Below are 17,432 nucleotides of genomic sequence, written 5' to 3'. Positions count from 1 at the left end.
TTATATTTTTACAATGTAAGCAGCTATATTGCTGCTAGTTTGAGTGTATTGTGAACTGAAGTAAAGCAATACTGACTCCTAGCGACAGTAAAACTCTCTCACACACATTTTTAGGTCTACTTAGCTATCTAAATGGAGACATTAGACTGTTTTATATACAGCTAGTTATAAATACTGTAAGTATTTCAAATGAGGACATCCCCAAAAGGAGGTTTTGTGAGATTTAGCTCACTTCGGGGTACAAATTTATCCCCATATGATTAATAATCAGGCATACACATCATCAAACATTCATATTATAGTCAATTGTTATTAGTTTAGCACGGGGAAAATAATGGTTTATGATGGTTGGATTTCTTTTTCCGTCTATTAATGTTTGCATCATATCCATCTTATTCTTAATCTTTAAGAACCCTAAGCTTAAGCACTGTAAAAAACAATTTGTTGAGTCAACTTAAAATAGTTTGTAACCTGGCTGCCTTAAAATTTTAAGTTCAGTCAACTCAAAAAAAAGTTTATTCATCTTGAAATGTTAAGTTATACTAAGTGACAACTTAGATATTTGAGTTGATTCAATTTAAAATTTTAAGGCAGCTGGGTTACTTACCCGTCTGTTAAGTTTAGCAAACACAAATATCTAAGAAGTTACTTAGTACAACTTAACATTTCAAGTTGACTAAACTTATTTGAGTTGACTGAACTTAAAATTTTAAGGCAGCAGGGTAACAAATTATTTTAAGCTGACTCAACAAATTGTGTTTTTTATTTTTTACAGTGTATGGGTTAAACTTCCAGTTAATTAGCCGCAAATGCTGTATGAAAAGAATAACAATGTGCAGTAAATGGTAAAAGTGTTTGCTAAACAAATCAGTGTGCTCATAATTAAGACAATACATAAAAATAATATAGTAGGACACAGCAATTTGCAACATCAAGCAGCAGAACGAGCTGTTTTGTACAGCTAAAAATGATTGTATGCGCCAGCTCTTATGTGAAAAATAAGGTGGATAACTTTTGATATTTAACCAGTGTTAAACAGTGTTTTGAGCATGACAGATAACAAAGCAAACAAGGCCAATCTGAAAGCAAATCTAATGAAACTAATTGTGATGTGTTCTGCAGGTAGGTGAATGATAGTTAAACTGTTTCAGTTAATTCCAAATTACTCACTGGTTCAAATATATTATCTAATCATTTTTGCTGATACTTGCTTTGCAGTAACAAACAACACTAGTGAAGGAAAAGGTGATAAATGTCCAAAATGTGATATCAGTAGATAAAAAAACTGAAAGCACTGTCCTTTTAACATATGTTCAAATGTTCATGTTCATACTTTATTTTAATCCATTTTCTGTCATTGTCATGTTTCATAAAAACACATTTTTGTTTTTAGGCTAGACTCAGTCGCAACATCGCTTGTATAAAACCTTTTATTTTTTTTTCTATTCCAAACCTTATTCAGTGCATTAATGTTCAGCAGCTTCAAGTATGACTTTGTGCCACTAATTAATAGTCGGAGTCCTATTAACATTAGTTAGAAAATGTGGCACAGCTGTCAAGAGACCAAACAGAGGCAAAGAAAAACACCAAGACAAAACCATTAGAGGTTTGAAACAGCCTAGCTGTTTCTATACCTCTTTATCTAAGTAAACCAAAAAAGCAAACACATCATGCATTATATGCGCTGTTACCCAAAATAATTAAAACACTATCTAAAAATGCCAACAGTAGAAAAGTGTTTCTGAGCTGATCCTGATACTGATTAATAAACCAAATAACATTGTATACTAGTAAAAACTAGTATAATGCTAGGCTGAAATGTTGGTCTTCTTTTTATATTTTAGTTGAGTCTTTGCTGCAACCAAGTCCTCATGGTATCTAGATTCCTTGAGAGCCACATAATGTTCTTCTCCACGTTTTCTGTGGCCACCTGTATGATACGCATCTGAGATACCTGCTCTGTAATGGACTTGAAGAAATCCTCCACCTTAATAAAAAAGACCAAAAAGCACTGTAAATGAACCATTCAAAACATAGATGATCATTTCCTCTAAACAACAAATAAACAACCCACCTCTTTTAGTTCCTCAGTGGATGAGAACTGAGTTACAGTGCCAACAATTATTTCTCTGATTCCAAAAGATCCCAGTGGAAACCTTTGATAGTGAGACATAAGTATCTTATATTCATGGTAATGAACATAGCACAGCTTGTGTTACATTAACCTTAAAAAGCAAAATAAAAGGCAGTGGATTGCACCTACTTTTCTACTAGTTCATTCCAATGTTTCTTCACAAAATCCCATGCTAGAAAATGCCCCACTGGATTTCTGGCCACCATGTATATAAGACTGGATAAATCCTGTGTTTTTATTAGAGTTCCATCCATTCCCAGCTGTAATAATCTATAGGAAAAATGGAGATATACAAGGCATTGCATAATGTTAACTTCATTATTCATTATGATTTAAATTTGCAACCCCCAGTAAAGAAAGCCTTAAATCAAGCATTGCATGTTTATATGTAGCTGTGTATTTCTGTGTATTTCATCTATCTATCTATCTATCTATCTATCTATCTATCTATCTAGTGCACAGCATAAGTGAGTACACCCCCTCTAGAACTTAGCAAATTAAGCAATTACTCTTTACTTAGATGACATGTTAGTGTTCTTTGGAGGTATAATGTTCCTACAAGCCTGATTGATCAATCACCGAAGAAGAATGTCAAAATTATTCAGCAAAATAAGATTTTCTTATCAAAGTGATAAATGTTGTGTTGCAAAAATGAGTACACCCTCCTGAAAGTTACTAAATTACAAAAAAAAAAAAAAAAAAAAAAAAAAGTGTATATTTCAGGCTATTTTTTATCAGCAGGTAGGTATATTGAACCAAAACTTTTAAAGACTTTTGAATCATACTCAGAAATAATACTGTCAACAATGAAACCACTTAGGAGAAAACTGCCAGGTGACTTATTTCTTAGCATAAAGAGGAGTACAAGATGAATACCAAATTATTGTTTTAAGTGTGAAAATATAGCAGAAGTAGCACCGACATTCAAAAACAATGGACTTGTGACAAGGCTCCTGAAATAATCAGGTCTTCACTTTAAGTTTTCATTTAATGATGAGTGAATTTTTTGCTAGAAAAAGACAGGAGAAATACCATACAAGTGTCTCAGAGCCGGCAAAAGCTACGAAAAGAGTGACACTTTATCTCACAGAGTACGACACAGCCTGCAGAAGTGACATGCATGATTGTTGTCGCTACTAGAATTACCTACTGTAGCCAAAGCACAATAAACTCATTTAACCTCTTCCAAGGCCCAGATTTACAAAATCTAGACTTCTGGGAATCCATACTCTGTTCTCAAGACTAAGTCAATCATTTCGGATCCAGAAACATCCAAAATGTTCTGGTGTTGCTAGAGGAGGAGTACAGTGAGAAGTGCCTGGTACCCACAGTGACGTTCAGTAGTAGTAAAGCTTTTATATTGGGATGTGTGAGTGCTGAAGGTGTGAGGGAGTTGAAACTGAAACTGAAGATGCTACCCTCCCCTCATTCGCTGCATTGTTGGGCAATTTTTCAACATGACAGCGAAGATATTCATTCTCCCAGAGTGAAAATGCTTCAGTGGACATGTATTTCACTCAGTCTTAACACTCTTGAGCAGCTGTGGGGAATTCTGTAGAGATGAGCTGAGCAAAACTCCCTATTAAAGACCAGGGCATTTGCTGAATTAAATCTAGGGTGTACTTATTCCTGCAATCCTTCATTTAAACAAAATTGGCTAATTTACTTATCTTACAGAAAATATTGTCTTTTTTTTTTTATTAAGTATATGTTTAATACTTTTTTAATTTTGCCATCTTTCCATGATTTATATTAGTGATGATTAGGAAAATACATCTATTGTGTTTATTAAAGAGGGGCTGTACTCATTTATGCTGTGCACTGTATAAATATATATATAAATTCTGATTTTGTAATGTTCTTGAAAGAAGTCTCTTACGCTCACCACGGCTGCATGTATAAAAACAGTAAAATAGAGTAAAACAATTCACAAAACATGATCAAACATTATTAGAAAATAAAACTATTTTCCATTTTGATATATGTTCAAATGTAACTTCTTCAGTGTCACATGATCCTTCAGAAATTATTCTAATATGCTAATTTACTGCTTAAACATTTCTTATTATTTTTAGTGCTGAAAACAGTTGTCTTTTAAAATGTTGATAACAATGTACCTAGATAGTTTTTCAGAGTCCTTGCTGCTTGTTAAAGCAGAGAGAAATTTTCTCTTCTCTGTCTCACACATGGACACACCATACTTTTCCAGAAGGTAGGCCCAGCCGTTGTCATCCTGAGCTCCAACCATGTAAACCGTCTCAGACACATCAGTGGGTAAGCTGTATATTTTGTAAAGCACTAGTCAGCTGTTAAGAAATCTACTACCATGATCATTTAAAATGCTAAAAATGTACATTGTGTTATTGCAGAAACAAATACTGTGTTGCTAAGTCACCTGATTGCACCATTGGATTCCACCCAGCTATTATAGAGCTGCTTTGCTTTTCCCAAACAAGGTGGGTAATCAAAATCACATGCAAGGGAAAGAACCTCTTCACGCAGTCTCCGGTCTGAGACCGTCCCATCATCGCTCCATGACTGCTTGTCAATCACATCTCTGAAATACTGCAAGATGTAGGTCTGCAGGACAAAACCAGACATAAAGTGGGTATGCTCACATACAAGATGAAATAAACTCAGCCAAGAAGTCTCAGAGGATCTCATGTGAACTCAACGGGTGGGTCTGCAAGCAGCCTTACTGAAATGAAAGACTCTTTGACGGATATGTGGAGGAATGAGGACAGTAAATTCGATTAGACTCCAGGAAATGTTTGTGTCATACCTTCAGATTATGAGTAACGTCAGCTACGTTTCTCTTCTCTATCAGCTTGTAGAATGATTGTAGATAGCCAAGTCCTTGCAGGAGAGGAACATTGTGCATCTCAGACTTCAAGTAGCCGATCAAATCTAAAGCTCTGTCTAGTGACAGTCGTCCAGCACTGGAAAATACAAAACAAAAAAGAATGAGCTCATGGAATAATACAGTTATGCTCATTTTGCTGCTTAATACAGAATTTCCTGTTTTCCCTGTGAGCTGAGACTTGCTTTATGATATCAGTTGTGTTGATGAGAGAAATGGACTGCACATGAACTCACGTGACCAGCTGGAAGGCGTTATGAATGAGGCTGGCTCTGTCCTTAAAACTCAGAGCAGTGTGGTTTACTCTCAGCAGCTCCGTCAGGGCGTTCCAGCCCTCCTCATCATAATGGACAATGTAATATCCATTCATGTCAGTGTTGAGCTTCACCCAGTCAACTTCCTCATCCAGTGTCAACACATCTGAGTTTGAGAGATTGGTATATAAAGTAATATACTGTACATGTGTTGGTTTGGTACATTCTCTAAACCAGTAAATATTCCCTGGAAGAAAGCTTAAAAACTTTTATTTTTACACTATAATGGGGGTTGTTATTATAAACAAAAAATCAAACTAAAGCTATTAGAAACATTTTTGTTACTACAAAGCTGAAATAAAATAAAATAAAATAAAAATGCTAGATGAAAAATTCACAAAAATAAGAAATGATGCTTTGGCAACCACTAAAATTACTGACTGGAAAATAAATAAATAAATAAAAGACAAAATAAAATGACAAAAACACATAACAAAATTACTAAAAATGAAATAGAAAAAAAATATATATAAAAAAAATAAAAGCTAATTCAAAATATTAGTGAAAGAGTGAAAGGTAAAAGGTAACATACAAAAATATAAAACTATTGTTTTGGGACATTTCTAAAACCTGTTCTCCTAACAACATTTAAACATGCATTTAAAACCAACATATTATAATTCACATTTTTGTAATAAGACTTTAGACTTGCTTTTTTGACTTGCTTTTGAGGTTTTTATGTTTTGCATTACTGAAATATAGACCCATACACATTCAATATGTAAACTGAATAAAAAATCTTACCTGATTTTGTGGTCAATATGTGCTTGATCTCAAGGTCAGAGTGGCTTGTTTTATACGTCAGAGGGATGTGCCATAGGTAGCTATGGAAAATAATTTTTATTTCTTTCATGAAGAGTCATATTAATCATATTTTACTGCCTTTAAAGGGTTAGCTTCACCCAAAAATATAAATTCTGTAATTAATTACTTACCCTCATGTCATTCCAAACATAAAAAACCTGCATCTTCAGAACATAAATTAAGATATTTTTGATGAAATCCCAGAGCTTTCTGACCCTGCATGGACAGCAACGCAACTACCACTTTGGGATTGACAACTGTATTTAGGCCACGTTCACATAGCAGCAGAATACGGTTGTCAGTACTGTATTTGAGTCCTTAATACGGTTACGTTCACACACAGTACAGTTATTTATGGGTGTGACAATTGAATTCTATAACCGTAAATTTTCAGGACTCACAACTGCATTCTTGGAACACATGTCCTGTGTGACCGGAACAGGACTGAACAACTATTTTCCGTAGTTTTTTTCTGCGCGCAAATAAAATTTAAAAGCAGCTGTCGGTTAATGATGATTTGATGGATGAACTCGTGGCTCGATTGTACTCTTGTCACGTCAGACAGTGGTTATACTTTTCAGTTTTACAGACATCGCCATATATTGTTTTGGTCTCTGTCACTATAATTACTCGTAAGGAATACAGGCTTGACTCCCGTTGCATGTTCATACAGACAATATTCGAAAATCGACTATAAGCTGCTGTGTGAATGGGACATTTCAAGACTCACACCTGTAAGTAAATGTGGTTGCCAATCCCAAAAACTGACAGTGTGAACGTGGCATTACAGGTGTGAGTCTCGAAATGACCAGAGTTCATTCATCAAATCATCATTAACCGACAGCAGCTTTTATATTTGGGTGGAGAGCGGAGCATTTGAGCCACACACAGAACACAAAACTGACAGGAGGGAGTGGCTCCGCCCCCAGTGGAGACTGAATATAAAACTTTCAGATGACACGCAGCTCATTTTTCCGTCACTGTAAGTTACCCAAACCACAAATGAAACCATGCAGCACACGGTAGATGCACATTTGTGCAGCAGAGCGGCTCTCTTGCACTGAATGACCTGACAGATAACTAGTTGTTCAGTCCTGTTCTGTTGACACAGCGTTCCGAGTGTTCCTGAAAGAAAGTTTGAAAATAGAATAGGGTTGCATTTAACTGTACTGTCATACCCGTAAAGGAGAAGTCCACTTCCAAAACAAAGATTCACACATAATGCACTCACCCCCTTGTTTTCAGCATTTTTCTCCATATAATGGACTGCTAAATGCCCCGATTTTGAACTTCCAAAATGCAGATTAAATCTGCTGCTGTGAACCCAAATACAATAGTCAATGTGACATCAGTGGCTCAATCAGATCGGTTATTTTATGAAGATAATACAATTTAAATACTTTTTAATCACAAATGCTAAAACAAAAATAACTTTTTTCTGGCTCAACAATTTCTTCTCAAAAAACTCCAACAGTGTTTTCTCCCTCAACTTCAAGTCTCAGTCTTTGTGCAAAGAAGATCAAACACCCTTAACAAATGCAGCAATATAGGATGATTTTGAAGCAGGGTGAACATGGTGTTTTTCTATCTAACTTCATGAACCAGAACAAAAACAGTGGGCAGATTAAGACAAGACCAGTGTTTGACATTATATACAATATAAATTGTATTATTTTTAAAAATAACCAATTTTGCTAGATAAGACCCTATTTTAACAACCGCATTTATGAGAATACTTTTTGTGCACAAATAAAACAAAAACAACTTTTTTCAACAATTTCTTCTCCTCCGTGTCAGTCTTTGACATGTGTTCACAAGATTACCGCAACACATGTGTGGTGCTGCTGATGCAGGAGCCAGTGTTCTGTCTTAGTTCATCGTCTGTATATTCTGGTTCAAGTAAGTATGCAAAAAATTGCGTACAAAAAGTCTTTTCATAGCTATTTTAACAATGTCCTCTTGAAGATGTGTTGCTGTCTATGCAGGTTCAGAAAGCTCTTTTTACCAAAAATATCTTAATTTGTGTTCTGAAGATGAATGATTGGCTTACAGGTTTGGAACGATATGAGGGTAAGTAAATAACGAGAGAATTTTTGGGTAAACTATCCCTTTAAAATTGTGTTATAACTATATAACATAAAAGGCAAAGATCAACAGAATCAAACAATGAACCCATGAGTTTTTTTTTTTGTTTTACCCTTCTTGAAGTGAATTCCATGAGGGATCATTAGGCAGGACTATCTTTAAGAAGCGCTCTTGCCCAATATAAAGTTTCCTTCCTTGCCGCTTCACCGTGACCAGAGGTATACCCTTTTGTAGAGTCCACGTATACATCATTTTCTTCAGATCTATATGCTCCCCAGCAAAACGATACTACAATGCAAAGAGTTACACAAGGAGTCATTCAGAATGTTAAGTATCACCTTCAAGGTGCAAGAACACATTTTAAAGGATGTCACTGATGTTCTGCATTCTCTGTTGATGGAGTGCTGTGAATTATAAATAGCAAAAATGTAGTATTTTATTCATGATGTGACATCTTTACCGCATTTTTAGTGGCTTGTGTACTGCTGTAACAGTATTCTCCTGTTGTAAAATCCTCCTCTGAACACGTCTGTACAGAGAGAGTGAAGTGAGAGTGTGAGTTTTTGCTTTGATGCTGAAATATAAATGACAGAATAAATTCAGTGGATAAAAAAGTGAATTACTTTAATAAGGCTGTCCCATAGGTCTTCATTTCTGGCATTGCTGTACCTGAACCTCCGAAGGTAGCGAATTATGCCGCTCTGAAATCCCTCATTTGTCAAGAAATTCCTCAGCATATGGAGAATACATGCTCCCTAAAATATTCAGTAATAAATTAGATGAATACGATTAAACAAAATAATTAAAAATGCTGACCATGTTTTAACACTGCTGAAGTGGTTTCTCACCTTATCATATGACACGGTATCAAACATTTCCTTTATCTGAGTAGGGTTCTCAGCTAAACTGGAAATTGGCCTGGAAGAATTTAGAGAATCCCGTCCAATAGCTCCGAAACAGGTGTCCAGGAAGTGGTCCTCCTACCATGCAAAAGAAAGCATGCAAGACTCATTCAAAACCAATTTGTTTATGTAATTACCAGTGAAAAGTTTTTGAACAGTAAGATTTTAATGTTTTTTCAAAGTCTCTTCTGCTCACCAAGCCTTCATTTATTTAATCCCATGTACAGCAAAAACAGTAACATTTTGAAACAGTTTTGAACAGTAGAAATTCGAAGTTTTCTTGAATATTTCTTGAAGTTTTTCTTTGAATATATTTTATTTTATTTTATTTTATTTTATTTTATTTTATTCATTTTATTTTATTTTATTTTATTTTATTCATTTTATTTTATTTTATTTTATTTTATTTTATTATTTTATTATTTTATTTTATTTTATTTATTTTAATACATTTTAAAATTATTTATTTTTTGACTAAATTCACTTTGACTAGTTGCATCAACCTGATATTATCTGCTGTCATCTATAGCAATGCTGTATACAATCAGCATACTTGAAACCAGCGCTACTTAAAAATGTCTTGTATCAAAAAGCAGAAAAAGACTCCATCTTGATTGAAATAATTGTAAAATATTATAGTTAAAAAAATGTAATAATTATTTCTTATGTGTGTATTTTTTTTTTTTGTGAGATTTAAATCATTGTTATTTTAGTATTACTGAAATACTACTAAAAAATATTTAGAATTTTTATTTTTATATTTTCATGTTAGTTTATGTTTTAGTATTTTTGTGTGATTTATCACTTTATTAGCTTTTTTGAATGTCTATATAGTTTTTATTCATTTATATTTCAGTTTACATCAAGTTAAATGAAATGAAAATGGCTAAAATATATATAATTTTTTATATTTTATTTTAATTCAGGTAAAGTTTATTTTAATTCAAGTAATGATGAGTATTTTTTTTTAACTTAACTATAATATCCCTGCATGTAATAAGGTCTAATGTACATTCAGATGGTCGTTATTTCAAAATAAGCCCTTTCATGATGATATATGTGGGTCTTGATCACCCTTCAGGGTTTACGATAATGTACATTACACAGCTTCCATTGAGAGCGACAGAGAGATGTGTGAAGCTTGAACATACAACTTTAAGCTCTGGATATACTGCCTCAAGTGAGACAAATTCCATGTATCGGGCAAAGCCTTCATTCAGCCATATGTCATTCCACCACTCCATCGTCACCAGGTTTCCAAACCACTGGGAAAAATAAAAAATAAAACAGTGGTAAAGTCACTTACATTTAACAGCACTATACAAATTCATTGGTTTATCTAATAACAGATGAGGTTAAGAATGTGTTTTATAATTAACCTGATGGGCCAGCTCATGTCCTATCACTAAGGTAACCCAGAGCTTATCGGAGGCTGATGAGATGTCGGGGTCGTACAGAAGAGACGTCTCTCTATATGTAGTCAAACCCCAGTTCTCCATAGCGCCTGACTGGAAATCTGGAATCGCTATCAGATCTGAAACACATCATAAAATAAACAACAGTGTAAACATCCAGAGGCACATCATATGACTTATGCATTGAAACACTCTAAGGGAAGGTAAGGAACATACAAGATGTACTCACCCATTTTTGGCAGCGGATAAAGTATGTTGAAATATTGTTCATAAAACTCCAAAAGCCTCAATGCAGCCTCGAGAGCATAGTGCGTCTGATGCCATTTCTCTGGAACTGCATAAATAGAAATCTTTGGGAGAAGAAAAAAATAGCTCATTCAAGTTGCATTTCTCACCCGAGAGCCTGATGAAAACTTCATACAAGCAAAAAAAAGCTGTTGCGTGCACATGTTTCTGCTTCATGTTTAGCTCATTCTAAGCCCTAGTTACTCACATTAATTCCGGTTGCAGTCATCCCACTAACAGATCTGAAGTCACAGACAATGAAGGCCAGGAGATATGAGCTCATCTTTACACTCACTTCAAACTGGTCTTCAAACAGGCCGTTGCCAATTTCCACAGTTTGTTCCTAAAAAATAAGGATATTTTCAAAATTTTAAAATGACAGGCCACATTTTATGTAATTGCTAAATAATTTTTCAAAATGATTTTATATAAAAACAATCAAATACTGTAATTAACAACTATTATTGTTACTATTATTATTGTTGTTGCTGTTGTTGTTGATAATTAAGAATAGGAAGAAGAAGTAATTATACAAATGGGACCATAAATGAATACAGTAGATAAAAAAATATAAAATGTTTCAAATTGTTTACAGGTGATGTAATTTTCATTTCAAATGGTTTACAAATTATTATTATTATTATTATTATTAATTTTGAAGTAATTTTAATTATACAAATGGGACTATACACTAATACAGTATATAAAAAAATAAGATAAAAAATTCTGTTGCCCTATCTAAAAAAAAAAAAAAAAAAAAAAAAAAAAAGATAAAGATATAAGATTTAAAAAAACTGTTGCCCTATCTTTAATACATTAATTCAATATATTTTTTCAAATTGCTTACAGGTGATATAGTTTTTCATTTCAAATGGTTCACAAATTACTATTATTATTATTATTAACTTATAATAATAATAATTTTGAAGTAATTTTGATTACACAAATGTGACTACATAGGTAAAAATATAAGACAAAAATTGTCATAATTTCAAACTGTTGTTTCATCTTTTATATATTTGTTCAATATATTTTTCCAAATTGTTTACAGGTGATATATTTTATATATAATTTTACAAATTATTATTATTATTATTGTTGTTGTTGTTGTTGTTGTTGTTGTTAATAATAATAATAACAATTTTACAGTAATTTTGATTATACAAATATTTTTTTCATTTCAAATGGTTTACATTTTACATTACTTATTTTGGAGTCATTTTGATTCTAAAAATGGAGCTCTATATTAATACAGCAGATAAAAATAAGACAAGAATTTTCAAAATGTCAAATTGTTATCCCATTTTATAAATATTTCTTCAAGATATTTTTCCAAATTGTGTACAGGTGATATAGTTTTCCAATGTATAATTGATGATGAGTTGACAAAAAATTACATTTTGAACTGTTGTCCCATTTTATATATATTTGCTCAGTATATTTTTCAAAAGTGTTTGCAGGTGATATATTTTTTTTTCATTTCAAATGGTTTACCAATTATTGTTATCATTATCATTATTATTATTATTAATTTTGAAGTCATTTTGATGCTACAAATGGAGCTATGTACTGATACAGTAGACAAAAATAAGATAACAATTTTCAAAATGTCAGTCTATTCCATTTTTATAATTTATCCCATTTTATTGTTCAATATATTTTTCCAAATTGTTTATAAGCGATATAGTTTTCCAGTGTATACATGATTAATCATCATCATCATCATCATCATTTTGAAGTAAATGATGATTCTACAAATGTGCCTATATATTTATAAAGTACATAAAAAAATTACAAATATATTTTCAGAATTTCAAAATGTTATTCCAACTTTTATGATTTGTAGTTTTTTTTTTTTTTCAGTCAAAATAAAGTTGTCTTACATTGTCTGTACATTAATAAAGAGAGAGAGCTTACTAATGGCATGTTGGACAAAGCTATATGTGATGGGCCTCTTCTTATTCTGACGCTGTAATTAGCTTTGAAAATGGGCTCATCAAAACATGGCAGTGCCATTCGGGCAGATGTGGGCTCAAAATGGGTGGATGCCAGAACCCTTTAGGGGAGAAAATTCAGTTTGATTATTTCGAAATTATTTGCAAATAATATGTTTTTGCACATATGATTTATGTAATGTTATATTTCAACAATTTTTACTATACCTTGTCTCTCCTGCTTTCGTCTTATATGTACTCTTATAAAATCCATAGAAGCCGTCACTTAATGGTGCACCGAATTCCAAATACAGGAAGTATTTTTCCCCAGAGGTGAGAATCTTTGGGGAGAAGATGGCGATCTGTTCATGTGCAGGATATTCCAGTACAGAGAGCACTTTATCTGACAGATGGGCCTCGCGCTCATCCAGAACAGTGGCGGTGAAGATCTTGAGGTTCTTGCTGTGTAGCACCACCCAGTTGGTGTTGTTTTTGACATCGATTTCGATCTTCACAGAGCCATTGAACCTCAGGGTGGTGAGATTGGGATGAATAAGCAGATGATAATGAACAGGCACTATGTAGTTCGGCAGGCGCACTTTACTCCATGGAAAAGGAAGTCCGTTTGTGGCCAGGTTATCACCAGCAGGACTATTGCTGTCAGAAGACTGGACACCAGACCGTAACTCCAGAACGAGCAGGATTACAAGTAAGAGATGCATAGTGAATGATTTTGGTATTGCTGATTTTGATGGTGATCACTTTCGCATTTCAGAACGGCTGGAAATTGTAACTGAAATTTCACTGTATCCTGTGGAGAGAAAAGCAAAGTTGACGCTAGTGTTTAAATAATTGAAGTATTCTTTGTTTTTACTGCACTTAATACCAATGAATCACTGTATATTGGTTCTTCTTCATTTGTGGTGGCAAGTCGTGTCCTAGCTTCTTTGCAACAGTTGAAATAAACTTAAAATACCAATTCATCGCAAATTGTCTGCATATTTGTATTCTATAGGTGAAAACAATTTGTGCACCGTCACATTTTTTTAAAATACATATTTGAGTTTGAGGGATTTAATGTTTAAGAAAAATTAGAATATTCCCACCATACATAAAAGAGGTATACTGGGATATATAACATATGGGATATATTACCAACGTGGTTAAGTTGGTAATATAGATTTTCCTTAAACTAATTCATTTTAAAAAGCACAACTTATATTTAAAGAAAACATTGTGTCCCCCAACTTTATGTCTGTGGTGTTACAAAAATGGATATCAGCCTACAACAAAGGCAGAGGGTGAACAAACTCCAGGGTAAGGCTAAAAGCAACCTACAGACATCGTAAACCCATCATTTTAAGAAAAGTACCAGATATGGGTGTTATGTAGGCTAATAAAATTTTTTAGGACTGGAATTTAGGAATTTGTATTTAACGTGATCACAGTATATTAGAACATTTGTAAATTGCTAATTACAACGTTTTCATTTCCACAGTTACCCTGGTGAAAAAACCAGCATATGCTGGTAGGTAGGTTTTGATGCTGGTTTAAGCTGGTCCTTCACTGTTTAAGCTGGTCCTTGACCAGCAACATGACCAGCATAAACCAGCAAAGGACCAGCTTAAACCAGCATCAAAACATACCTACCAGCATATGCTGTTTTTTTCACCAGGGTATTTAAACAGCGAATAAATTATATACATATTATAGACCTTTTTCCTGAGTAAACGATGACTGAGGCACTGACAAATGACAGTCATTGCGACATTGCAAAGTTATGGCGCTATAGAGCCGTGTGCTTTTAAAAACATTTGAATAGGTTTAACATTAGATTATCAACTCGAATATACGCTAATTTGACTACAAACACTGGAGACTGGAAATGCAAAGCATCCTTCCAGTTAAGAGTCAGTTGTGACTTCCGTGTTTAGGAAAAACGTGTACAGTACATGGTTGTCCAGGACACAGAGTGAATGTGGGCACACATGCCATCGTTTTCAAAAGTCTCTGTTTTGGTCTGTTTACACTAAAATGCAACCCCAGAGTTTTCAAACAAAAACAGGGTTTGCGACTTTTTCGAAAGTCTTCGTTTTCAAGGGTCAAAAACGCCAGAGTAGTGTAAACAATAGGCGTAACCCTATAAGCTATGCATTTTAAAACGAAAAGACACTATAGTGTAAACGTAGCCTAAAACTGGGTCTGCAGCGTTTTTAAAAGTCTCAGTTTTCGAGGGCCAAAAACGCCGGAGTAGTGTAAATGGCATGTGTTACCGTAGCAAATGTTATGCGTTTTAAAATTAGAAAACACTGGTGTAAACATAGCCGGAGTTTCAGCGATGACTCATTTGAATGCCTATCATTGGCCATTGCATTCCTAAGGTCAACGGAATGGTGTGGTTATAATGCACAACTCTGTAAAAACGAGTTACAAGAAATAGGGTGCAATATGAGCAGATTTTAGGACCTGTTTACACTAGTGTAAATATACATGTAGTTTACACACTACACAACTGAAAATGCATGTCACATGACCATTCATAATAAGCATGATGTTATTGTTTTCAGGGTAATCAAGGATACGCAGAGCGAATGTGGGCAGCCACATTATCGTTTTCAAAAGTTTTTGGTCCGTTTACACTGAAACGCAACCCTAGTTTTCAAACTAAAACAGGGTCAACAGTCTCTGTTTTGGAGGGTTGAAAACGGTGGAGTATTGTAAACGACAAGCATAAATGTAGCAAAAGTTATGTGTTTTAGAGTGTAGCCTTAATTTAATGCTGCAATTGACACTTTCCATTAATTTTTTTACTTTGTTAACAGACATAATAGATTTAATTTAATTGTGCAGGGGCATTTTTTGTCCAATTTGGTGGCATTTTTATGCCAAATCCCCATGGCCAGGGGAAGGCCACACACTTCGCCTATGATATAAACTCTGAATTCTGAATTCACAGCTCGCAATTCTGTCTTTTTTTCATCTCAATTTTTTTTTTTTTTTTGTTGTTGTGTCTGCCACTGCGATAATTGGGACTTTTTATGTTGCAAATCAAACTCTTCTGTCTGAACTGTGAGATAAAAAGTTACAATAACCTTTTTTATTTTTTTCATCCTGTGGCAGAACCAAGCTTCTATAGTGGGGCACATGGTCAGTTCAGTCTGCCTGATTCATTTTCATAAATTCCTGACTTCATGTGTCCCATTTTATTAGAATCTGTAGAATCTGTATAACTTATATATACATTTAAATGTTAATAATGTTAATACAGCATAATATTTCCAAAATGTCCAACTACGGCAGCCTTCATTTTGGAAAAGTCTGCATTTGTGCTAGTAGTTTGCACCATTGCTAATAGGCATAAACACCAGTATTTGACTAAAATTAAGAATCTAAATATCCATAAACTCTCGTTTTACTAAATCTAAAACATATTAAACTGAATTAAAATGCATTAATATTTTAAAAAACATTTACGAATTCTGCCTCTCATTTGCCACTCTCACTAAAGAATGACCTACATTTTAACTTTACTTTCCATTTCACACTGAGCACATGTCATTGACAAAGCACTGTACACACTGTAGCCCATATTAGAATGATGAAAATGCTAATTAAAACGAAGGACAATAATCAAGTGTTCTTAAAATAACACACATGGCAACACAGAGCAGTGCTGTACGTTCTCTGTCGACCTCACTCTGTAATGCGAGCCTGTTCATGTTAATGCACTGACATCTGTTGTGATACAGTACGAGCTCTTTAGCTCTATTCTGGCATGCGTTTGTGTCACTACAATGTGGTCTCTGTGAAGTAGGACACGTATCTACTAACAACATTATTGAAGAACACACTCATTTGAACTGTTCGGTGTTGTGTCTTTACCTGAATTTCAGCTGGATCATTCTGTCGGCTGCTTTCATTTTCTCTTTTATTTGTCCTGCCCACAGTTTCCTGGTTTGCAGCAGTAGCTGTCGAGCATGTGCTGTCTGGTCGTGTCTCTGTATTCAAATGACAACACAGTGGGGCTCGAGCCACCGGACAGAGAGGAATGACCTACAGCCATCAACACGTACAAACAGCCAGGTCATGTCCGAGTAGTAAACATGCCATATGGCATGTACTGTGACAAAGCAAAAACAATGAATGTTCTTTGTTATTTTGACTGTTATATGATAGGATATATAGACAAAAACAACCACTGGCCAACAAATAATTATGGCTTTTCAGTTCAACCACATTACAGTGTTGTTATTGTTGTCACTGTTGTTTTTGAACTTGCCAAAATATTTCAGTTTATTGACAATAGTTGTTTTTTTACTCTGATTTGAACTATTGACTTGAACATTTCTGTTCTTTCTGTCTTTCTAGATGTTCAGTAAATAATAAAGTTTTAAATATGTGTGGAAAAAGTCTTGGTATAAGTCCTGTTATAATCAAAAATCAAACTAGAAAGTATTATAAGCAAAACACATTTTGCATTTAACACAATAACGACTGAATAATCTTAATACAAACAAACAAAACATAATTATTTTGGTATACTTACTTAAAAAAAAAAGTTTAACAACTGTAATAATTTTTCATTATAGTGCTATTTTTACGGTAATTACAGTATAGGGAGCAATTCTCACTATTAACTAGTTGCTTATTAGCATGCATAATCACTGTTTATTTGTACTTATAAAGCATATTAATGTCT

The 17,432-nt window shown here is 33.9% G+C and overlaps 1 protein-coding gene across 1 annotated transcript; it reads right to left on the bottom strand.

The window, feature by feature from the left end:
• Positions 1–1,320: 1,320 nt before the first annotated feature.
• Positions 1,321–16,777, bottom strand: erap2 (endoplasmic reticulum aminopeptidase 2). Its single transcript, XM_051111084.1, has 19 exons — positions 16,616–16,777; positions 12,962–13,544; positions 12,717–12,855; positions 11,008–11,142; positions 10,744–10,864; positions 10,479–10,633; positions 10,251–10,364; positions 9,046–9,177; positions 8,821–8,952; positions 8,658–8,726; positions 8,310–8,485; positions 6,053–6,132; positions 5,231–5,414; positions 4,917–5,073; positions 4,530–4,714; positions 4,252–4,413; positions 2,264–2,404; positions 2,075–2,156; positions 1,321–1,987 (listed from the first exon to the last, which is right to left on the bottom strand). The coding sequence occupies exons 2-19, from the start codon at positions 13,453–13,455 to the stop codon at positions 1,841–1,843; spliced, it is 2,805 nt and encodes a 934-aa protein (XP_050967041.1). The 5' UTR covers positions 13,456–13,544; positions 16,616–16,777; the 3' UTR covers positions 1,321–1,840.
• Positions 16,778–17,432: the final 655 nt, after the last annotated feature.

The sequence above is a fragment of the Labeo rohita genome, chromosome 5 (assembly GCF_022985175.1).
Source record: "Labeo rohita strain BAU-BD-2019 chromosome 5, IGBB_LRoh.1.0, whole genome shotgun sequence".
NCBI classification, from domain to species: domain Eukaryota; kingdom Metazoa; phylum Chordata; class Actinopteri; order Cypriniformes; family Cyprinidae; genus Labeo; species Labeo rohita.
The sequence above is the reverse complement of the archived record's forward strand: the minus strand, read 5'-3'. Positions and strand labels throughout refer to the sequence as shown.